The sequence below is a fragment of the Anabas testudineus genome, chromosome 12 (genome assembly GCF_900324465.2).
Source record: "Anabas testudineus chromosome 12, fAnaTes1.2, whole genome shotgun sequence".
Classification (NCBI taxonomy): Eukaryota; Metazoa; Chordata; class Actinopteri; order Anabantiformes; family Anabantidae; genus Anabas; species Anabas testudineus.
Window position 1 is genome coordinate 16,332,025 of NC_046621.1, and position 25,446 is coordinate 16,357,470.

Here is a 25,446-nt window from a genome sequence, read left to right on the forward strand (position 1 = left end):
AATTGTCCTGCATATACATACAAATTACTGTGTGACCTTTACTAATTTCAAGGTCACACATGTCATGCAAACCAGAAGGAAATGCAAATCATGGCAACATCAAATATATGTCATAAAAACATCAATCTGAGCTTCATAAGTAGGCCTACATGTAATGTAATGCAAGTTGTAAGCAAACGAACAGCCAAAATTAAAGCTGCCACCTAAAACTGTGTACTTTGTGGAACAATCAGAGTGAAAGTCAACCATTTTTGGTATGGGTATAGGTTACTTGATCAGATCGCCTGGGGTGATGTAACAGCATCTTGTGATCCTAGAAGACAGTGGGCTGGCTGTCAGTCTCAGGTGGAGCTTCTGCTTAGATTCTCCCTGCAGTCACAGTGGAGTTGACACACGCTGGTCATGAGGATACCCTAAAGGTAAGACTCCCTGCTTTCAGAGAGAACTTCTTTCTATTTTATACTTAGATATTTTAACTTAATGTAACTATAGACGTGGAAAGAAATGTAGTGATCGTATATATATCAGTTATAAAGTAATATAAACAGAATGTAACTGAAAGCTTATATATGTTTCCAGAAACAGTTGAACTTACTGCAGCCTTTGTTTGTTTGCTCTCGGGCACAGTTTATGTTGTGCCAAAGCCTGTTCTTGTGGGGAGGATTTTGTCTGGAGGTCTCTATGTGAAGTACTGGGAGTCATGACAGACTTGTGGTTGATTTCTGTCCCACTGGACAAGACCAGTTCAACCAGTGTAGAGAAACTCAAGCGCACCATTGCCAAAACCAAACTGGCCACCTGCTGCAAGTTCTCCATTCCAGAGCTCAAGGTGAGACTTTCTATCATTTGTCCTGGTGAAGAGCCTGAGGGAGCGAAACAGAGTGTTCATGGTAAACATACACTCAAGGTTCAGGTATGGAAGAGCCTCTATTCGTGATCCATGACAGCAGCGCTGCCAAAACATAGAACAGGAAGAATTGTTAGTGTATGTTAGTTCTTTGTTTATACCGGTACAGTAGAGTGTGGTTGAGGAGGGCGATGGTGTTTGGTGTCCTTCTCTGGTGAAGGGATAAAGGCTCAGGTTGCTCTCTACAATTTGAGGCAAAATTTCCATCTGACCCATTTCACTCAACGTGATCCATGTTCACCTTGACTGCTAGGAATCACACCGCACCAGCTGGTTTTTTTAATTCTTTCAAGTGTTTGACGTGTTAAAAACGTTTACCCCGTTAAAATGTGATATGAGTTGTGAACATGCGGCCACCTTCAGGCTGAACTTTGAAAGCCAGTGCGTTAACAAGCGAGTACACATGTAGAACTGTTGCAGAAGTGTCGGGCTCTCTGCGCTGTCAGATGGATGATGCATCAGCCGCAGTAACACTAACTGTGCTGTCTCCGCTGTGACCTCAGGTGGGAATACTGGACAGTCTGCTCAGTGTGTCAGATGATCTCTCCAGGCTCGACACGCTGACTGAAGGGTAAAAAAGGATAACAAACCAAGCTCAACTATGTTGCTCATTCTCTGTTGGCACACACACAACTTTTGTTCATTGCATGTTTGTAGATAAATGTGTAGTTTTGTCTTTGATTAAGTGTTTAGTGAGTGTGAGCTTGTGCGCGGTCTGCACCATGATTAATTGATGGTCAGGGGCAGCTGACGGTTAGTTTTCCCTCCTTATTTTAAATTCACTGTTGGTATATCTGAGCCGACATAGAATAGGTGGGAGTGTTAAAGACATCGTAGTGATGGAGGTCAAACCAAGCGGTTATCCTCTGTAGTGTAGTCCAAATTGCTTGAATCACATTTAACCCAACTCATTTAGACGCCCTTACTTGGATAAATAAAACCCTCGTTCCACATTAATACTTCATTGTGTATCTCAGTAGCAATCACAAATTAATTTGTGGAAAAGAGATTTCCAGGAAAGACGTTTATAAATGATAATGAATGAAATAAAATGTATAAATTGCATATCAGGACTGTCTGACAATGTTTTTTGTCTGTTGTCTGTCAGTGTGATCAGAAAAACATGTCAGTGCATGAAGGATGTGATGGACCACGCCACTGACAAAGTGCTGGAAAATGCTTTAGCCAATGGAAGTGAGTCTTGCTTACACACACACACACACAAACGGTGTTTTGTGTATTAATTACAAAGTACATAGTACACAAGCCACTTAAATCAAGGCTCATACTCACACACAAACACACTCAGATAAAACCTACGTTGAAGCCTGTATGTCGCGTTATCCCCCTGCACAGCAGCAGTATGACAGGACGACAGCTGCCAAAACAAACCAGAATAACCAGTGTTTCTCATCACTCTCCCCCACCAGCCAACGGCACGAATCAGAGCGTCGTCTTGTCACCCCTGAGAGCTTACCTCAAGCGGGGTATTTTACCTGTTGGCAGTATACTGATTGAGCTGGAGTGCAGTGCTGTGTGATTCCTTATTTAAAGTGTGCATTCTTACTGCACTTTTGCCCTGTCGCCTTCTAAATACCACTACTCTTACTACTGTGTGCTGAGTGTTTACAACTGTGCAATTATTGGTTTTCTAGTTTGGTCATGATTTCCTTCTGTGTTGGTTTTTCAGTGGACCTGATGAGCTACGTGACACAGTTTCAGTGGGACCAGGCCAGGTACCCGACAGCTGTGCCCCTCACTTCCCTGGCCGACATGATCAGCAAGGTGCAAACTAATGATAAGTGACATGGAAATATGTAGTTGAAGCAGTTTGGTGCACAACAGAAACAGTGAATAGAAAACTAGATCACATTTAGTTGTAATAATATGATGTATTTCTCCCAAAATAGGTTACAAGAGAGATTTAATAAAACATTTAATGTAAATATCACAGGATATGTAAAGAGTCAAATTAGTAAAGACTTGTATTTCAGGGGTTTTATGGACAAATTCAGATTAAATAATGTTTATTTAATATTGTTTTATATTATTTTACATGACTATCCCGTGTATTCCCATTGTTAACATGTGCTCTTCATATTTTTGTGTGTGTTAGGAAATTTCCCAGGTGGAGGCAGAGCTGAAAACTCAAACTGCAGCATACAACAATGTGAAATCGAGCTTGCAAATCCTCGAGCACAAACTAGAGTGAGTTACATTAGTTACACTACATAGTAAGTAAGAGCACCACGTTTTATTAATTCTGAATGTATTTAACTGAAATCTGTGTCTCTACAGAGGGAATTTGCAAAACCGAAGTCTGAACGACATTGTGAAGAAAGAAGACCTGATAGTGTCGGAGTACCTCACCACTGTTCTGGTAGTTGTGACCAAGTCAGTGACACACCAGGAGTGTTTGTGTGTGTGTGTGTGTGTGTCTATTCCTGTGATGCTCTTCGTGTATGATTGCGTTTCTGAAACATGTCTCTGGTCGCAGGGCAAACTACTTGCTGTGGGAGCGGACGTACGAATCCATGTCGGAATTTGTGGTTCCGCGGTCGAGCAGGTGAGGCCGTCTTTATCCACATTTGGCCGTGAGACAAGTCATTCCACTTGATCCACGTACAAGTGCACTGGCAAAGCCCAGAGCGCCTGTTCTCAGCATCCAAAAGGTCAGGCTAAGTAACCACAGGTGTTTCATTACTGGCAGAAAGTGAGAGTCCACCTGGCTTTAATCAGCAGCAGGGAGGGAGCTGGCTTTTTGTTGCTGTTGTTGTTTTTTTAGAGTAAACTGATGTTTTTGACATCAGAATGTTTTATGACATCACACCTTTAATGAAATGAAATAAAAGTGCTCTGTCGACTGGCCACTACAACAGATCAACAACTGTGTTCCCACACCCAGATTCACCTAGGAGCAATTGTCAGTCATTTTTTAAACAGATAAAACAAAAGTAAAAGATTCCACAGTTGAATGTGGTGTGTGTGTGTGTGTAATAGGTCAAATCCTGGTTTGTCCATCTGCTTAACGTCCTAGTGTTTTCGAATGATCACAGGAACAGGTTAGCGTCAGTGTCAGTGACTATGACAGATTGGGGCTTTTGAAAGTTGATACTGTATGTTTGGGTAGAACAGGTGTTCATATTTAGTGTCAATAATCAATATACTTGGACTTTTGATACCAAAACATATGGATTTGCTACTTTCCTCCAGTAGAGAAAACTGAAAGTTAGAAACAGTGTGACTGCACCAACAGTTTGTTACTGGTAGCTTCTCTAAATCATACAGGTGTTTGATTGACTCACATGTTGCACCTGTTAAAGGGAGACCTCACTGATTCTCTGATTGCTCCCCTTAGTTATAGTTGCAGAAGATACCTACTGTATATGAATAGTGTTTAACTTTGCTCTGCCTTCTCCATGTTTAAGCTTTTGCTTCTAGCTGAAAACCCCCTTCACATGACATCATCTAGAGGTGATCTAATAAGCCATCATAACTGAAAATGCTCAAATAACATTTGTAAAGTCAAGTTTTATTTACAGGTTATATAGCACCTTTCATATATACTGCATGGAAAGTATCCCACAATGCAACGCAACATGCATTATAATTTGAGAATATTTAATTTAATAATCAAAAGAAAGTTAATTTCAGCTATAGGCTACATAATCCACCATCAGGACTGTCTTTTCAAATGTTTATATTTATTTCTTTCCTTATTATCTCTGACCTGCTGTTGCACGTTGCCACTTGTCGCTCTGATTGTCTGTTATCATTTTGTGTGACCCTCAGGAAACTGTATGAGGATCAAGAGGGCGGAGTGTTCTCAGTGACGCTCTTCAAAAAGAATCTGTCTGAATTCAAATCTAAAGCCCAGCACAACAAGTAAGCAGGACCAAGTGGATGAAAATACCGTATCATGTCAAATCATGTGTCTGTGTCTATTTCCACAATGTAGTTTATGATCCAAACACAGGTTCATCGTGCGGGAGTACAGCTACGATTTGGAGGAGCAGATGCAGGAGGAGACGAAGCAGCTTTCAGTCCACAAAAAGGAACAATACGTGAGTCGAGCGAGCGTCATGTGTGTTCTTTATAGATATTAAGAATGTGCACCTTAAGTGTTGTAGTGAATTAAACGTGTGTGCCTCACCCACAGGGAGTCTATGTGCGTTGGCTGAAGATGAGTTTCAGTCAGGCGTTTATTGCCTGGATTCACTTGAAAGCATTGAGGGTGTTTGTGGAATCCGTCCTCAGGTCAGCTCTGATAACATCCGCAGTTTTCTCTCATCTTCTCTCAACATTAAAGGCAAACGTGTGCGCGAACTCACGATGCTATCTCCTGCACAGATACGGATTGCCCGTCAACTATCAGGCTTTTCTGCTGCAGACTGACAAGAAGCGCTCGAAGAAGCTCAGGAAAGAACTCGCCTCACTGTTCGTGCATCTCGACCCCACTGCCACTGCCAGCAAGAAAGATGTAAGAGGCCGGAGTCACCTCCACTGGTTGTTACTGATTATTACAGTGTTGCTGTTGTATTCCTACTTCAACCAAAGCACAGAAGAAAAGACATAAAGACCACACATGTACATTTTCGAGCATGCACGATCACTCCTTTCGACATTTAGATCAGTGTATCACGTCCAGTTAGCAGCTTTTTAGGAGCTTTCAACCACATCTCATGGTAAGAAACAGCTGTACAGAAATACCAAGTTTTAATTGTATGTGTTTACATCCATAAACCACTCCAGTAGAATATACTTTGTACCTGCTGGAAAGATTTGTCAATTATAGAGTAAATAACATAACAAAACAGTGTAAAACCTTCGACCGACTCCTTCTGACTGCTCACTCCACAGTATTTTTAGCAAACCACATCTGCCATGTTTTCATCTTTTTGTCAGTTGGTGCCATTGGTTGTTACCATAGAAACATACAGTAGCTCTTAGTTGGAAATTAGCCTGATGGTAGGATGGCTAATTTAGGCTTAAAAGGCTCTTTATTTCTGTCACATTTTCTAACTCGCATTAGACTCATCTAAGAGCAGAATGTACAGTGTCTTTGTGAAAGCAGGCCCAGATTTTATGTTGAAGATGTTCAGTCCACTTGAATTGACATTGGTGTCATGTAAATCGATTGAATTTGTTGCCTACTGTACAGTGCTGCACACACATTTACTTCATGATAGGTAAAGTGTATAATGCACACACGCTATAGTACAATGGGTTCTACATGGTTTAAGGTGTATGTGATGCTATTCTGTGTCTCCCTCTGCCAAACAGGTGAACTGTGACATCCCAGGACTCTTGCAGCAGGAGTACTTCTCCTACATCTCTTTTCAAATCAGCACCAACGTGCTGGACTACAGCTACTAGTTGGCAAAGATAGGACCCACGCAGTGACCCAGCATTAGGGGCCCTGCAGCTGATGTTGTGGCTTGTTCCCGCCCAGTAAATCAGAACAAGAAGTTTAAGAATAAATGAATGAATACTTTTAATTTTACTTATGTGTCATGCCATTTTACGGCCCACGCCTCATGGGATTACAAGACACCTTTACATCAAATGTACACCGTCCAACAGGCTGGTCACATGGTAATTCAAATAATGATTAATGATGAATATTAATGATCATAAAAGGAAATCGAATACATCAAAAATATATTAATAAATCATTATAATTATTGCATTGTCACCTTAAGACGTCAACACTGAAATAAAACATAAACAGTTAAGAATATCCTTGAATGTCTTTTCAACGCGACTGTTTCAGACAGGGTGGTCAGTGTGCCGCTAGCAGTGCTAATATTATTAGCTGCACATTGTGTTGTTTAATATCATTCAGCTGTTTCTGAACAATTCAGTTTCATGGACTGTAAATGTTGATGTCGTTGTAAGTTGTATGCAATTTAAGCTCTTCCTAGAAACCTTGAAGCCATCACAGTGTAATAAAGTGGATTTATTTGTGCATAAGTTATTATTGTTATTATTCATAACAAAATCCTTTGCTTAAGTAAAAACAACAATACTACAATCCAAATCCTATTTACACTCATTGATACTTTGATTCAAAGTTGTGCTGAAAAATGCCCTCCTGTGACACTTACAGTCAAATATAGTGCATCATTAAATTGTTATTACTAATGCTTCAATGTTAAAAGTTGTCTTTTACAGTTGCTGGTCAGGGTGGAGCTTGTTTGAAAGGGGAGTCTATTGATTTTACACATCAAACCCATCTCACAGAACCTGGGAAATATAATCTATAAAAGAAGTTGTCAAGTCTTTTGTGTTTCCATGCAGGACATTTTAGTTTGTCAACAGGTTCCACATGAATGACTTTAGTAGACCCAATTTCATAATTTTCTATTTTTACTATCCTTTAATTTAATTAAACATTTAGTGTCACTTGGTCCAGAAATGCAATACATAAACATTTGTAGCAACACAAGCATTCAAACAAACATTACTTTCAGGTAGAAAAATTATCTAATAATGCTAAATTTTAACAGCTGTGAACCGTTGCGGCATGGTCTTTCCAGTTAAACACAATAGCTATTACCTGACAATGCAACACACCTACAAAAGAAATAATACGCCAACATTCATGGGTGAGGTGAAATGTAATTCCAGGAATTCAACTTGATGTTTAAGAGTAAAAACAAAAAACTAAAAAACATTTATCAAATATGAGCTAACGCCTTCAAAGATACATGTATCTGTTACCAGGCTACTCAAGATTCAGGATGGTGGTATGCATGTTTATTTATTTTAATGTGTAAGTCCCTATTTAATTTTTTTATTGGATTTGGTTTAATGCAGCTTACAACTTCTTAGATACCGAATAGAATTACAGTTGCACAGATCTGACATATTATCATACGTATTTGTGTCAGAACAAGAGTAAGAGTCTACTCCAGCTTTTATTTGCCTAAACTGTGCAAGAGTTCTGTAAGCAAAATACTAACACGCTCACAATCACGTTTCTGTCTAACATTATCATTTTTAATGCTAACATTTGTTAATAAAAATTATACTTATAGTGCTGTTAATGCTGGTGGGAATGTCTTTAGTTTTGCTGATATTTGATCACAAACCAAAACATATAACGCATTAAAATGTTGGCCTGAATTTGGCGCAGAGCATCAAAGTTCAATTGCTATTAAATTTCAATGAATACACAAACCATCAACAAATAAATATGCATGCATCAAATACTTGTTCTGATACTTAACACTTATAGTATGGGCACAAATCGTAGACTTAGCTAAAGTTTAACTCATGCATAACTTTTAATGATTTCAGGCATGAATCAGTGTAAGATGTGTCACGCATCCCTGTTGCTTAGCATTAACAAATGATCAAGTCACTATGGCCTTATGTGATCAGTTAGTAGTCACCATCATCATCGCCGTCATTGTTCAGGTTAGAAAAATGTTCATTTTAGATCTATCCATTGCACATGCCTCTTCATACTGTAAGCAAAGCATGAAAGTTTGAAACTTTTTTCCTGTTTAATATCCCAGAGAGTGGGTGCATGTAAATTTAAATTGTTTAGAATGTGTAATTTGGCAGATTAGTGATCTCAACATACAACTGCACAGAATGCTTAATAGTTGCCTGTTTTATTCTGTAGATTTAACTGTGTGCAGTTTGTTTTCTGTCTAGTTCTGTTAGATGGATTTAGATGTGTATTTTTTCCTGCATTATTTATATTATCGTCTGCATGTGTATGTATGTTTCTCTGTGTCATGGCTACTGCAACACCTGAATTTCCCTCTCTTGGACAGTCCATAAACAATGCGCATGCCCAGTTGTTCTTCTTTTTCTATGAGCTAATCGAGCAGCTGGGGGTTCATTACTGCCCCCTTCTGGATACAAGCAATATTTAATGTCTAATTCACTTGACTTAAAGGGTTTGTGGTTGGTCCACAGGGAACATGTTTGTAGATATACAATTCTAGTATTTTATTTATTTAAGTTGCACTACACTGTAAAAAACATCTGTGAAATTAACGGTAGAGGGCCGTAAAGTAAAAAGCCTTTTCTGAACAAAACTGTTAACTCTGTTGCTAAGCTAAGAATTCATGAATTTTTTTAAGTAAATTATTTTATAATTTCTAATTAAGTAAGAATGTGTTAAAATAAAATTTCTATGTGTGATTTGTAGATGGCTGTATCTTAAACTGTAAGTATAAAACTATAATACAAAAAAACAACCCAATTAAGTTAAAACTACAAAATGACAAAATAACTACAAAATAATGAGTTAAAATAATGAGTTAAAATAATAGAATAGAATAGAAGCTGTATTACATTTTACAAATAAATATGGTATACTTTACAGATGAGATTTTGTATGATTACAATTAAACTATATAAAATATTTATTACATACACCATCAGCCATTAAACCATTACAGAAAAAGTGAAAGGAAAGACAAGCATTTAGTTAGCAAAAGAGTCAAACGTTTTGAAGGTTCACTGATGAGGTCGCCCGTCTGCCCGTCACGATAGCAACTATAGCACAAGCTGGAATTTTTAGTTCTTGCTATGACCAACAGCTGGTAGAAAAAACACCCAGTTCACCACAGTGTGTTGTATGTGGGACTGTGTAGCTGCAGGCCAGTCATAGGACTAATGATCTCCATCACCCAAATCATCTAATGGGAGCATTTGAGTATCAGAGCTGGACCAGGGGTCAATGGGCTTGTGTGATGAATAATTTTTTCTTTTACACTATATACTCATTTGGGTGCATAAAGAAGACATGGCACCATGCACCATGGGCAAAGACAACAGATGCAGTGTGATGCTCTTTGTCTGTCTAATAGACAGGTGGTTGATCATTTGTTCCATAGCTGTTCATCAGTTCTTTTTTGTGGCGACCCTACACTAGTGAATGCTGCAGGAGATGAATAATGGGTAATGTTATTGTATTGTGTTATGTTGGTCGGCACAATGAGGGAACGGTGTGGAAGCAGGTGGGAGTTGAGCTCTGTTAAAGTAGGTTGGTACTGTTTGGATGAATTGGTTTGAGAAATATTTTAAAACAAGAGCAGTTTTTTTTTTTTACTTTCTCCGCATCCAGTGCTTTAAAATTTGAATGAATGTAGTATATTGAATCATAAATTTGGCTGCTTTCACCGGAAAACTGTAATGAACACTGCAAAATACATTATATCATTATGAAATGTTGAGTAAAATTAGCAGAAGGATACAGCTACGTTGGGCAGGTTGGTAGGACCAGTAACTGCAATCTGGAAATATACAGCTCCAAGGCCGAGGACACCTGCAGAAAAATACAGAGAGACTACACAACTACGACATATAGCGTTGTTTGGTACTTTTTGGTGAAACTGAATGAGATTCAATGTACAATAAGCAACAGTTGCATTTGAATCTTACAGGAAAAAAGTTAAAGAGCAGCATGGTCATGCTAATTCACCAGAAAAGTACAGTTATATGTTGTTGTTTTGTTTTGTAATTTACTACATATTTCAACTGTAAAAGTTACATATTGCTCAGTAAAATCATTTAAATTTTTACTGTATTTTATTATTTTATTATTGCACAGCTGCTAGTTTTTTAAAACCATGTGAACCACTAGTATCTATTATACCTGTTTCGTTGAACTGTGCTCTAATTTACTACTGTACTAAGTTAGCTCAACAACAATAAGTACATGGTTTTATTCATCTTTGTATTTAATCTACCTTCAGTAATAAAGTAACAAATACTTTAATTTACTAACAGTTAACTATTTTATGTTAGGGCATCTATTAGATGTGTGTGTCGTCTAAAGGGAATTCAAAGATATAGACAGATTATTAATAAAAAAGAAAACTAACATAGCATGCAAACATTCAGATAAATGATTGTACTGAATGAAAACACTTGACTTCATGTATTTTGTACCTCTGAATGTTATACATTACATGATCACCAGAGAGTGCACTGTCTCTGTTCTGTGCAGCAACCACTTGTACAACATTTGTCACTGCTACTGCTGCTACAATAATATAAATGATACTTTATTAATATGTCCTATCTTCACGGTCTTCTTTTGAAAATGAACACTGTAATTCCACTAATTAATATGATTAATTAGTGGAAATTTAGGACCGTGTGGATCAGACACTCGCTGTTCTCTCTCTCCATTTCTCTCTCTCTCTTCCTCTGTGTGTGTGTGTGTGTGTGTGTGTGTGTGTGTGTGGGTGTGACAGAGAGAGAGAGAGAGAGAGAGAGAGATGTGGGAAGTGTTAGGAAAAGCTGGCCGCTCAAGCTGTGCCATTCAGTTCATGAAACAGTCTGGAGAGGACACATTTTACGCACAGAAATAATGGCCATTAATTGTGGTTAGTACGTTTTACTTTTACATTGCAGTGTTGTTGAGATTCAGACATTTAGTAAAATGTGGACAGTTCCGAAGCCAAAATATAGAACTGGTTTGTGCGCAGAGGGGGAGATTGCTGTGAACATTGGCGGGGTGCGCGTGGTGCTTTTCGGGGATGTTTTGAACCGGTACCCAGACAGCAGACTGGCGGAGTTGGTAAACTGCTCAACTCAGGATTATGAAGTGATCTCGTCGCTTTGTGATGACTTTGATCCTGGCAGAAAAGAGTTTTACTTCGACCGAGATCCGGATGCCTTCAAGTGCATCATCGACGTTTACTACTTCGATGAAATCCACATCAAACGCGGAATTTGCCCGATCTGTTTCATCAAAGAGATGGAGTTCTGGAAAATAGACCAGAGCGTTTTAGACGAATGTTGCAAAAGTTATCTAAGTGAGAAGGAGCAGGAGCTGAAAGAGATTGCAAACAAAGTCAAAGTGATTTTGGAGGATCTGGAGGTGGATCAGTGCATTACGCGCACCCAGCGGTGCCAGAGGTTCCTGTGGAGGTTAATGGAGAAACCGGGTTCGTCTCTGCCAGCGCGCGTCATCGCCATCGCATCCTTCCTGTCCATCCTGATATCTGCGGTGGTGATGTGCGTGGGAACTATCCCGGAGCTCCAGGTGCCGGACTCCGAGGGGAAACTCGTAGAGCACCCAACATTGGAAGCGATAGAGACGGCGTGCATGTTGTGGTTCACTGCGGAATACGTGCTGCGTCTGGCCTCCTCTCCGAACAAGCTGCACTTCGCGCTCTCCATCATGAACGTCATAGACTTCATGACCATAATGCCTTTCTACGTGGTCCTGTCTCTCACCTACCTCGGCACCACATCCATGATGGAGATCGCCAACGCCCAGCAGGCTGTCCAGGCGCTGCGCATCCTGCGTATCGCGCGTATTTTCAAGTTGGCGCGCCACTCCTCCGGGCTGCAGACTCTGACCTACGCGCTGAAGAGGAGCCTCAAAGAGTTGGGGCTGCTTCTCATGTACATGGGCGTGGGGATCTTCGTATTCTCGGCGCTGGCCTACACCATGGAGCAAAGCCACCCGGAGACCCTTTTCAGGAGCATCCCTCAGTCTTTTTGGTGGGCCATCATCACCATGACCACCGTGGGCTATGGAGACATCTATCCTAAAACTACGCTCGGCAAGTGCAACGCGGCGGTCAGCTTTTTGTGCGGGGTGATAGCCATTGCTTTGCCCATCCACCCCATCATTAATAACTTTGTTATCTTCTACAATAAGCAGAAAGTCCTGGAGACCGCAGCAAAGCACGAAGTGGAGCTGATGGAGCTGAAATCTGGCAGAGAGGAGCGCAGAAAAAGCAGCAGCTAAGAAGAGACTGAGATCATCAGCGACATCAGCAAGTGAAGACTTTCTAAAAGCTGCCACAGCCCTCAGAGCGAATTATAAGAGAAATGTCTAAGTAAATGTGAAAATGAAAAAGATCAGCTGTTGACAATAGGATGCACTAGAAACAAAATGTCATACATCTAAAGCTAAAGTTTACAGAGAACTACCCTGCAGACATTTCTGAAGAGCTCCACCTGTACATACCCACCTGTGCACCATCACACTAAAAGCTGCTGTCTTTACTCCACTGTTGCTTTCACTTGGCAATATGTGATGTGCTGCTGTTGTCTCTGGTCAACCTATCGTCCCCATAACTCCTGTCGTTGTGAAGGCTGTTGTTAAGACAGAATTAAACTTGTGCATGAAAAAAACAAACTACATGTCAATAGATGATCATTGATTAAAACTGAATTTTCTTTTGAGTATATAAAAAGAATTTTACTTAAAGTTGATTGTTTTTTTCAGTGGTGCTGTAAAACTAGTGCCTTCCCTTTAAGATCTACAGCGGTCCTTCTGAAAAGTGTTTTCAGTTTGTATTAAAGTAATAAGAGGCTTCAGTCAGTCTGAGACGGTCGCTCGACACTTACACGAGAAGCTTTAGGAAGAGATTTGATACTTATCAGTACAAACAGGAGGGATGAAGCCTGTTCTAATGTCCGTGTGAGCACATGACCTTTTTTAAGGCACTTGAGACACTAATCAAAGTGATTCTGTGTTCCTGAGTGTCTGACCCCACTGACCTGTGGGCTGATTAACTCCCATGGAACAGACAGTGAAAGATCATGTGAACTATAAAAAAAACACCTACTTCTTGATCTTTTCTTCAAATTAAGTAGACCTTTAAATAAAAAAGGACTTTTTTAAAATCTGTAAAGTCTAATACACTGAAGCTATTTATTGTAACTGTTTGCCAAACAGCTGCTGATCGTGCTGCAACCTTATTTCCAACCACCTAAACAAACCTTCAGTCTTTCTGGTAAACAAACATGATTTATGTAAAGTGCATCCTCAGATGTGTACAAGCTGATTTCTGTTGCTGTACCAGATGTAGGCTGCAGCTCAGGACCAACTGTGAAGTGTGTGTGTATGTGTGTGAGAGAGACTGTGTGTCTTTATTAGGTTTCTATTCCCATCACCATCCACACTTAGGACTTTAAAGTAGTGCGTATAATTAACCCTAATGCTAAGGCCCCAGAGCTTTCCACTTCATTAACAGTCTTATTATCTCAGTACATTGGAGCATTTCCTCCTTTCATGACGAGTTTAAAGTGATGACATTTCACATGTCTCTGTTCTGCCTGGCTCAGTGTTTCTAGATGACTGACACCGTTGTGAGCGCGTACATATTTCTACATGTGCCCGAGTGCGTTATGTGTGACACAATCCAAGGCAGCGGCCTGTGAGAAACTGCAGTCGCCAGCGGGAAAAACACTTCAAAACAAGCCTTATAGTACACCCACACACACATAAACGCACTGAACACTCACAAACCGCTGCCCTTGCCCCTCCACCCCACTCCATCCGCTGTCTCCCTCCGTCTCCTTCTCGATCCTTCCTTCCAGCCTCCACCTCCACATCCTGCGTCTTAGATGATGATCTGTCAGCTTCACTGGCTGAGAGAGCAGCGATCAGAAGCAGCTATTGCTCTCAGATTTTCGAGGATGCAAAACTCTGCGCTTATAACTTTTAAGGCAATGCACTGCAGTGTGAAAGTAAACGTGGAGGTGGCCACACAATTGTTCATCAACATTCAGGTATGACAGATTTGTGTGAGGATGAAGGGAAATTGAGCGACATTACCTGACACTGACTTTGACCAGATATAGCTCTTCATGTGTTATGCATCAGTAACCATTTAGAGATGACTCAGTCTCAGTGCACAGATGCACACAGGTTGAAATCCTGTGTCTCTAACGACCTTTAAAATCAGAAGGGACAAACTCAGCTCATCACAAAATATGTGTGTGTGTTGTATAAACTGGTAGAATGAATTTACTTCGGTGGTTCTCCTGCTGTGTTTGATCAATGGCAACCTGTTGACAGATGCATCGTGACAGAAAGCAAAAAACATATTACATAATATATTAATAATATTACATCAGTCATAAAAGTGCCTATTAAAAGGGACACTAGCAGTAAGTCATGATTGAATTGATGATATAAATCAGGTTACACCAGTTAATGTATCTATAATCTCCAGGCTTAACTAAACGTAGGATCTATTATGCGTTTAATCCAAAACTTGAAATATTAACAACTTATAATGATTTAAAAACTCATATTTTAACTCATGCTGACTCACAATCAGAGTTTATGCAGGTTATTGTAAGCACAGTATATTTTAAGCCATTAGAGCCTGTGATTTAACACGTTCTTTAAAGACTTTATAGAATGTGTTAAATCACAACAAAGGAACAACAACAAGTGCTGTAGTGTGAAAGGTGTTTGCTTTATGTGAGCAACACACAGCCCCAGCTTCAGTGCATTTAACATAGCTCATTGTTCTGCTGTACTTTACTGTTGAAGTTGGCCTGTCAGGCTCCAAATGCAGGTTTATGGATGAGCTGGTAAATCCAATAGATGATTTAGCAGCAGAACAAGCAGGTATTTCTTCTAGGAATTGGTGGAGATCAGAGAGTGAAGGTGGGCAGACACACGACTCGATGGATGCAACATGACATCCAATTCACTCATATAAAGGTTGCTCAGTGGTGCACGATCAGTGTCACGAACGCTTCATTCTTTCAGACTCATCCATTATCACAACCGCTTTATCCTTTTAATAGTCACAGGGGTGCTGGAGCCAATCTCAGCTGTCACTGGGTGAGAGGCGGGGTACACCCGTGACAGGTCGCCAGTCCGCCTCAGGGCTGACATACAGAGACGGACAGACAGCCACTCACTCTCACATTCAAGTTACCAGTTAACCAAACACATGCATGTCATGTCTGGACTGTGGGAGGAAACTGGAGAGCCCGGGGCAAACCTGTGGCGATCCCAGGGCAACCCACACCCTTCTAGCTGTGAAGCGTCAGTGCTACCAACTACCACCGTGGCACCCCAAATGTTCCAGATTACAGCTTTATGTATCACCCACATGTTGTGCACACCTATGCATTTTTTTGGCACATGAGCACTACCGTAATTCTCCAGCAGAGCCTCTTGGATCTCCACACACAAGAATGGGCAGAATAGTGCGTCTCTTCTAGAGTCTCCTAATGAGAACAATGACTTTCACAAACACAAAACCTGCACAGATCGAACCAATTGATCTCGGAAAAAGTAAAAGCTAGTTAGCCATACAGTATACAGTGACATGTCTGTGCTGTCCCAAGTTTTTCGAAAATATGCTAATTCAGTATAAGCGAATAAGGACACTATCTACATTGTGGTACAGAGCACTAGATTGAATATCAGCAAGCTGATGTAATAAACAGGGCAGGTTTTTATCTTGTATCAACTAAGTACTAGTATGAAATGCTCCCATATCATTATCATGCATTTGCTACCAGCTGGAGAACCCACCAAAAACACAAGTGAATGCCAGTTAAAATGAAAAGACTGAAATGTCTTGTCAGGTTCTTGGTTTTTCTAACAAGTAAGAGAACATGGCCATTTCTTGGCAGCAGACGCTGACATCCCAGATGTCAAACCTTCTCCGCAGCATGTGAATATGCAATGGATCTGCCGGCCTGAGCGTTCGGTTTTTGAGCCGATAAAGCTCTAATCAAATAGTATTATTCCATTTGAATACGCAGCCCTGTCAGTATTGTCGAGTGTCGAGCAGCACATACCTCTGACTGAAACACCTGTCAATCAAACTCACCGCAGTCAACACAGAACCCAACCTTATATCCTTTGTTCAGTATCATGCATCATTATAGCCGCATGTAACCCTCTGCTTTTTCTTTCTGTCTCAAAAAAAGCTAAAAACTAATTTCCCTCACCAGCAGTGGTCTTCTGTTGTCATGGTTCCAGTCTTTAAATAACAGCCTCACTCTCATTATTCTGCCTCAATGAAGCCGTTTGCTTTTAGACTGGACTCCCACATTGAATGCACTCTGGAGTTGATTGTAATAGATTTTAAATGCACGTCAGAGGCCCCGAATCTTAGATGTTTTATCACAGATATTTTTGAGGCGTTGCTGAGTTGCACGTGTCATAGGAAAGGAGTTATATTACATGAAATGTGATCAACACCCTATGTAACAAGATTCCATCCACTTGGTCATATATCAGCATTACATCGGGGATGGATTACAACATGAAGAATAACACCTATTTCGTTCTTGTTTTTTTATTCTCGTCAGTAATTTGAATTGCTGATTCAGTGCAGTGCTTTGGTGGTTAATGAGTTACCATAGAATCTGGTGTGGTGGGTGGTAGTGAGTGAGTTCTCTCCTGCTTTGTAAATGTGTTTCTGTCTCATTTTTAAATCCCCTTTGTCACACGGAACATGTAGATCTACTGGCATGTTGATTTTTATCAAAAAGACATAACCTTCCTGTCACTTTCTTTGCTACTATTCATTTAATATAATCCATGTTAGAATTACAGTACATGCTGACAGCTCACATGCTACTGTTACAATACGGCGGCTGTTTATTTTTTTCCTCCCCTGCTTGGGCTATTTTGTGTTGACGATGCATTTCTGGCATTGTTTTAACTGCCACTTGCCCAGATTTAACTGAAATGTTAAAATGATTTAATCATTTCCTGTCCTGTCATTTCGTATCATCATACACTGCTATGGTACAGGGGCGAATCTACAGGGTGGCAAAAGGGCCCAAATAACTTCTTAGACATATAAAAATCTTTGTAACAGCTTCTGCTAGAATCAATGTTAGAAGAATTAGAACATGCCGAAACATCTTGCCACCCCTTAGCCTTTCCTAGCCTATGTAAAATCTTCTAGATCCACCATTGCTCATAAATACTTGAACATAAAATCAACTCTTTGACATCCGTTGATGAGTAATATAAATGTTTTTATAAGTATTATAGTATATATTAAAGTCAGTATTAAAAAAAGAAAAACTTCTACCGCGAACCTTGGGGTACAGTTTAAGATGTTTATTATTCAAACTCCTGGGTTTTAATTGTGTCAGTCAAACTTAACACGTTGTGTATCTGGTGCCAAAAGCAGCTATCACACTGTTGCCACCAAGGATGACGGCTAGTTGTTAGAATGGAGGCAACAGAGGGAGACTCACTAATGGTGGATTACTTGTGGAGTGACTCAAGCTGTTAATGCATATCTGGCAATGTTTTATCAGAAAAATAGAAGTAGCCGATTTTATTTTGGTGGTTTTAATTTTGCTGTCAGCTGGCAGACACGTCCTCTGCTGCAGCGGAACTCTCTTATTGGTACGTCTTTGCCTTGCTGACTTTGAAATTGAATCTCACTGCTCCTTCTTGTTCGCTGTCACCCCTCTCAGCTTTCTCAGCGTTTGTTGAAAAGCACTCTATCAGGGTGAACTGCACTTCAGTGTTGTCAAGAAATGTGTTGCTCCCAATCTAGCCGGGACGTAGGAGACGGGAGATGGAAACACTTCATGAATGGAGTGTGAAACATTTTAGTGTCCTTCCTTTAGAATCCGTCCTCCTGACAGCTAAATTATTGACCTTGAGAATTAATCTGTAAAAGCAGCAGGATGGTGACCTTTCAGACATTTTTTTTCAGTCTGCTGGTCTGATGCTGAGCGAGCACTCAGCCATGCCCGCTCAATGATTGCTTTGTACTCCTCCTCGGCCTCCACTTGCTCGCAGCAGGTCACTCCGTCTCGTTTTTAGGGTGGCTCGCCTCTTTCAGAGAATGTGTTTTCAACTACTGAGGCAGGAGGCTCTTTATGTCGAACTTCTTAGTTGGACAAAGCACTTTCTTGGTCAATAATGCATGTTCTCCCTGTAAAGGCCAGTGCCAGCAGGGTGATGAAGAGGTTGTGCTGTTTGGTGTGTTGTATGACCATGCACTGGCCTTCGTGCTTGTTCTAAACTATGGCATTCATAATGGAAGGAGAGGCACGATTTAAGCCATAAGAGTCTAGCTGAAGCTCTGACCAGGCTGTAACATAAATGACAAGCTGCTGGTGTTTAAAAAAATGATGTGAATTTTCCTTCTTTGATTGATTTGATTGATTTTCATAAAATGTGATGCTGACAGAATGAAGGCTGGTTGTACCTTAAAACAGTGAAGGTTGCATTACCTGCATGAACATGAAAACTGTAGTTTTACTGCCTGAGAAGTAGCAAAAAATGGCAACCTAAAGGTGGTGTGTTCCTGGACAAGTAAATTATTACTTAATTACGCCATGTCAATGACATTAAATTGCATAGCATTAGGTATGTTACAGTAATAATAAATATGCAGCAAGTTATTGCACGTTGAGGATAACAGGTTTGTTGCAGCATCACTGTCCAATAAAGTCTTTTTTTATTTTTTATGAGTTTTCTAATGATCAGTTTTTAATTTAAATGTTTAAACTTGCAATAGCAAAGATCTTGATTTTTTCCCCCTAATATTTTGGGTGTTTTTTTTTTTTTTACTGTGTACAGTTTTCCTATATTTTCCAGTTGTAATTTAATAAAGAGACTTGTTGGTACTCTTCTGCCAAGAAAGAAAACTTGAAATAACTTGAAACATCTAATGATGGCCAAAGGCTTTTGCACAGTACTGTATGTGCAATTTCATTTCTCTATCATTTGTATTTCCCCCATTCAGTAGACGTAGCATAATATTCAATTTTCATTTCATATTTTCCATGTTGAATGCTAGTGTGTGACACAGCCACTGCTTTGACTGATTATTTAGAAGCTGGGGAGCTATCATCACTTTTCGTTGAACGCGGTTCATCAAATACGTGTGTTAAACATTCTGTAAGAAAAGAGTGCCCCCCAGTCATAACAAACACACAAGTTTGTGATTCTTGAGAAAACCCAACTGAGCATAATGTGTTTACAGCTCCAGCATTCTGGGCTGTGCGTTTTTCTAAATATCGTCAGGGGCATGAGGGAAAATCAATCATATGGTTGAGCTGACTTCTTATTCACATCCATTTCTTGTAAATTGCTCTTTAAAATGTCACAGGCTGCAGAGCTGCAGTGAGCATGCCGAATCTTTCCCTTCAAGGAAGGATGAGAGTACGTGAGTCCATGGTGTACTTTCGGCCATGTGTAGATAGCTGCATTGCCAGGACTCCCAACGCCTGGGGACACACAGCTCACTGGGAAAGAGGTTTTTACTTTGCTTAAAGGCAAGTGGAGGTTTTCTTCATTTACATTTTATATTAACATGTCCTGATTCCAGCATTACTGTGCAAATTCAGAAACAGGTAGAGGTTAAACAGAGTGCATGTGTGAGTCACGTGCTTCGTGCACTGTTCTTTGGGACTCACTTGTTTAGTTAGTTAGTTAGTTTTTAGTTCTTTTATTTCAAATGTTTGCATGTGCTGTGAAAAAAAGGCCTCTGCATCTGCCCCCCCCACCCCCCACCCTCGTGTTGCCTTATTAGATGTTCATTATTAAATGAAATAATTAAACATCTGTTCACATAAATAATCGCTTTTTCTATTATGAAACAATGTTGCTGGAACACATTAAAACTCCATCTCATACACTCAAAGCTTTTTATGACGATTAAACTTATCCAGCTATCGGTGATATCCTGCTGCTGCATCACAAATTGAAAACACTATGAGCTGAATTCTCTAAGGAGAGAGAGCTGATTTCACATAGTGTATTGTTGAACTTTAGAAGTTGCCAGCAAAACTCCAAATGCATTAGCTATTTTTAATCTAGCACATACTGCACTGCACAAATAGCACCTAGCACATTCAAAATACAGCTTCCTCTTCCCTTTCACCACTAAATGCCTGAATGTTTCTAGACAGCGGAATTGAAAGGAGCAGCTATAATTTTGTGCTTGATGTCGTCACAGAGACTGAAAAATTAGACAAAGCAACAGGCAGTCGTTTGAAATGCTTTTTAAGACAGAGATGAGTTGGGCTTTACATGATTTCACCACAGGTTTGCAGTGAATTAGATGTCGCGAGTTAATAGTGATCTCCGATTTCGAGGATGGATGCAGACCTGCTGTTACAGGTTGCAGTGGAGAAATCTGTCTGGGAGCTGATGACTGTGCTGTAAACTTTCTGACAAGTTAACGTTCACCCTGCCTGCGTCTCAGTGAATAATGTATTCAAAGCTAAAGAAAAAGTTGAAATTGCTTACAGATAGTACCAAATTTGCATCCTAAGCATTTTTATAATGTTTTATAAAGTTACGGTTTGAAGAAGAAATTTGGCAGGCACACGTCAAATGATGGTTTCCTCGACAGCAATTAGCTCTGCTGAACTGCCGGGGCTTCACAACATCACTATTCCCCTCGCACTTATTCATATGTATATAAACCCACTGCTTCTGCAATATAATATCATAAAATAAAAAAAATCTCACCAATTCAATCAAATTCTCAGCTGAAAGAAGAAGAAACTGTGGGGTTAAGTGGATATCTGTCCAAACTGAGTTCAGCAATGAATCAAGAGGACATAGCTAAATTATTCATATGCTGACTACCTTTTCATTAATCTCTGAGAACTAGAAAGTGCTTCACCTCTGCAGGAGTTAATAATAGCTCCTTTAAAAGAAGAGAGTCCAAACTGCTGAGAGCGATATTAGTCAGTGTAGCCTTAACTTAAAGATAGTGGACATGCTGGTGTGTTTCAACCAGGTCAAACAGAGTCTCTGTACATGCAGGAGCTGAGGTGTTGCCTGTTTTTAAAGGAAAATTTAAAGGAATCTACCAATAAACCAGTTAAATGGCCTGAGGATGAAAAATGCCACGTCATTGAATTCATCCTGTAGTAGTGGCTGAAAAAATATTTTATGTCTAGTACCTTTTCCCGTGCCTCTCCTCCGCAGTGTAGATGTAATCTTTGATCTTTAATGCATCACATCAGGAATAACTGCATCGTCGCGTTCCATCTCAACACATCATCCGCCCCATCGTCTCCCACTTTGGCTGTTACGCTTCTCGTCTCCACTGTCAGCTAGAAGTCTGATAGAAGTCACAAAAATAAACTTTAAAAATGTGTTTAATACCAGTTTGCTGGCACAAGATATTTTCTGCTGAAGCATCGCAGGAAATTTGTAATTCATGCTGTGGGACTGTGTTCCTCTTGATCTTACAGCACTTTAAATTCAACATACAAGTGTAAGACGTCTTAGAAAAACTGAAGGAAAAGAAAACTATCTAAAATTTTAATGACAGCATTGCTTAACATCTCTGCTGCCAAGGAAATCATATACAGAGGTCGATGTGATCAATGTGCATTTGCATAAAGCATCTTTGGGAAAATCCTTTGTCCCAAACCACTGGGGGTTCTTCAGTTGTCCTTGTCTCATTTTTAGACATCCTTTGGTCCCAGTGTTTTCAGAGCAGTCCCTTGTGGCCAACACCCACAGTGGCAGAGAATTGATAACAGATTGAGGATTAACTTCAGAGATGCACAGCGTGTGTTTAGAGTCTCCCTGTGTCCCTTTGTTACAGCATAAAGTCAACAAAGGACGACGATTTGTCCCTAAGTATAAGACTTCAAGTCAAAGTTCCAGCTCTGGAGAATATTGATTATTGTTAGTTTATATTCGTGGTGGATTTTGTTTTGCATGAAATCCTGCCACCTGTCATGATGTTATTAAAAGCTAAAGGAAGTCTCACCTTTCTACTCACTGATGTTCGGTGAAGAGGTCGCCATAAGAATCAGGTGCAAAGTCAGACTAGCAGCAGGCAAAATGTCTACAAATAAAGAAAAAAAAACACATCATATAAATACCCATAGGTTTTCATTGTGTTATAATAAAGGTACAAGCAAATTTCATAGATACTTTTTAAATAGCTGCATTAGACATAATATTGGGTGAAAATCTAGAAACTGAAAAGCATCATGTGTAGAATGTGAATGGTAACCAACACGAAGCAGCACAGATACCATCCTGTTAATGTATTTTATGTCCGAGCAGCCATTGTTCCTCAGACATTACTGGTAAAGTGCCTTAGAGGGGAAGGTCACCTATGCATTCTGCAACAATAAATGTCTAAACAGGTTTTCTGGTGATGCAGTTATATACATGATTTGGTACCTACTGTTGCTGATGTGCCCCCATTAGTGGATGTCCCAGTGTCCTTGGCATGTAGAGATCAGGGGATAGGGCCACATCATAAAACAATGCCACAATCTTGTTTATATTCTCCCAGCCTCGAATACGTGCTTGAAATAAAAGCAGGACGAATGCTGTCTTCAAAACGATGATTCATACAGTAACTCGATTTACCTTACCTCAGCTTACCTCCCCATGGAAAAAAATAACTTTGTGCAGATGTAATGGACATGGAATTGACAATACCAAGGTGCCATTAGTCAGCCACACTGTGTCATTTCAAAAAACGCAGATGGCCTCCCCATCTATCATCTATCATGACAATCTTGGTGACTACTGCCCAAGCATCTTCCTTCCTTTGTTCTGCACTTAAAGCTACAACAATTGGGTAAAAGGGCAAGACACAAATATACCAGCACCACTGCCAGACTCTTCAGTGAGTCTTCAGACTTCTTGGAGGTTTCAATAGCACCTTTCCATATTAATATACTTTATGTTTTGGAAGATATTTCTACAAAATTAATTTTAAGAAAACCTACACACTGCAGCTTAAAGTGTAAGATTAAAAACTGAAAGTGGAGACTACGATAATGAATTCATCCCCCATGTTTTCCTGTCATGAAACTAACAGGTGTTTTCTTTTCTTTCTTTCTTTTTTTTTTTTGCAGGTGTCATTCAAAGAAATCTGTATTTTTTAGTATCTGTTGTTGACACAGATGCCACTTGATTTAGGTAAACCCTGTTTCACGCGCCTCGATTAGCTCAATTTCCCCATAACTTCCATTAAACTAAAAATTAATTTTTACCAGTTCCATAACATATGTTTTTATCCTGCAATCTTAAAGCATTTGAACCTCAGAGAAAAGATGTTAACTTAGGATATGACTTACAACAGAGGGGCTAAGAGCACAACTCCAGCCAATGTCACTGTGCCCTTACAGCCTAAGTACAAGAAAGAATAGCAATATCGTCATTGTTTGCATCATTAAATAACTAGTTTTCCACATCTCAGGCTGGCACTGAGCGTGATGCATGCATTTAAACTACAAAGCTGCCAAGTTTCAATCAGTGTGGAGCAGGAGGATGCCCAAGTTCCCGCATCACATAAGCAAGAAACGTGGAGGCTCCATGCATCCCAAATGGCATGACAAATGCTGGTGACTAATGACTAAATAGCCTCATAGACCTGCACCACCTGCTTACCAGGGAAGGCTCGCTGATGCCAACACGAGTCCCTGCATGATTTTTAACCAAATCAAGCAAATCTGAAGAAGATGAATGTTATGACCACATTTTAGATCAAGTCCAGATTAACAAAGTTTAACCTCTAATTAGAAAATCTGTTATTTGTAAATCAGATTTAATAGGACACAGTAGTACCTTATCATGATGCACTGAAGGCAGAGTATAGAAAGCATGCATGCTCAGTCATTCAAATGTTCAATACGGTGAAATGCATGTCTTAGTCTTGACAGCTCCACAACTGTAATGACAAAGGTCATGTAATTGTAAGGATGTACTTTAACCCAACCACAATGCTTTTACTTACCATAACCAACATGTTTTTGTGACTCAACCTAACCAATCTGTGATGGTTGGACACAGCCGGGTGTTTTATGATTGTTCCCATGATGAGAGAGGTCTGTGTCATCAGCAACTTGTCTCATTATTTCATAAATGCAGAGAATGCTGCAGTTTGGGTTTGCCCAGTTTATTTTGGAAAGGCAGAGAAGACAACTGACCGTCATACTCAGAACACAACTCGCATTAACAAACTACTCACTAAACTGAAAGTCCAACATCCGTGAGCAAGTCCATCAAAATTGTCAATCAAGTTACTCACGCAGCTCCAATCCACACTGATGACAGGGGGGTGAATGTCGAGGGAGGAGTGATTACGAACCAGTAACGATCAACTGCAGGCAGAGTTGAAACTAAACTGAATAATCAGAACAGAACAGGTGTTCAGGATTGAGCTGAAGGAAACTGGAGGGTGATCAGGGACACGGAGGAAAGAGGGCTGAACGAGCAAAACACCAGGGCTAAGAGGCAGCTACCACACCACCATTAGGGTGCTATTTTAAGAGATGCTATAAGGGATCCATTTCACCATATTTCAAGAGAAGGCTGCCTGTTGCCATATGGGTGCTATTTGTCTTTAAAAGAGGTTAGGAACCGATGATGTACGTAGACGCCTTTACAGTTACAGAGCATTAATCTGGAAGCAGAACAACGCCCCTATCAACACATTTGATATCACTGGTGAGCAAGTTTTGTTGGCTTGTGTTTTAACAATGCTTGAATCACTCAGAGAGATGGGATGAGATTTGTTGGGTACAATGACACAAAGGTGACCACAATGGTGCGTGTCACAAACAAGAGCTGCCAGCCACTTGCTTATTATTGTGTGTTCATGGACTCTCAGTTACCACTGATTGTGCTAAAGTGTACCCACTATACTATATCGGTAATGTTGGCACCTTGATCTTATAAAGGAAAAGACAAATGGTCTGAAACACAAGAATAAAAGATGAATCTAAACCACATATATTAGTATTTTTTAATATGATATTACTTTATTTTTAGCACAATGCCATGGTCTTCTCAGCACATCTAACCTCAGTCAAAGAGCAAG

General features: G+C 40.0%; 2 protein-coding genes across 3 annotated transcripts; both read left to right on the plus strand.

Annotated features, from left to right (window-relative positions):
* The first annotated feature begins 281 nt into the window (after nucleotides 1-281).
* On the plus strand, nucleotides 282-6,880 carry atp6v1c2 (ATPase H+ transporting V1 subunit C2). Of its 2 annotated transcripts, XM_026356002.1 has the most exons (13): nucleotides 282-419; nucleotides 628-829; nucleotides 1,411-1,478; nucleotides 2,016-2,101; nucleotides 2,598-2,692; nucleotides 3,024-3,115; nucleotides 3,206-3,301; nucleotides 3,405-3,473; nucleotides 4,700-4,792; nucleotides 4,884-4,971; nucleotides 5,067-5,164; nucleotides 5,258-5,387; nucleotides 6,191-6,880. In XM_026356002.1, exons 2-13 carry the CDS (start codon nucleotides 701-703, stop codon nucleotides 6,281-6,283), a joined length of 1,137 nt encoding a protein of 378 aa, XP_026211787.1. In that variant the 5' UTR covers nucleotides 282-419; nucleotides 628-700; the 3' UTR covers nucleotides 6,284-6,880. The 2 variants fall into 2 exon arrangements, with proteins under 2 accessions (XP_026211787.1, XP_026211788.1); XM_026356003.1 differs by lacking the exons at nucleotides 282-419; nucleotides 1,411-1,478 and having other exon boundaries at nucleotides 711-829.
* Nucleotides 6,881-11,231: 4,351 nt separating this feature from the next.
* Nucleotides 11,232-12,746, plus strand: kcnf1b (potassium voltage-gated channel, subfamily F, member 1b). Its single transcript, XM_026356020.1, has one exon. The coding sequence runs from the start codon at nucleotides 11,319-11,321 to the stop codon at nucleotides 12,636-12,638; it is 1,320 nt and encodes a 439-aa protein (XP_026211805.1). The 5' UTR covers nucleotides 11,232-11,318; the 3' UTR covers nucleotides 12,639-12,746.
* Nucleotides 12,747-25,446: the final 12,700 nt, after the last annotated feature.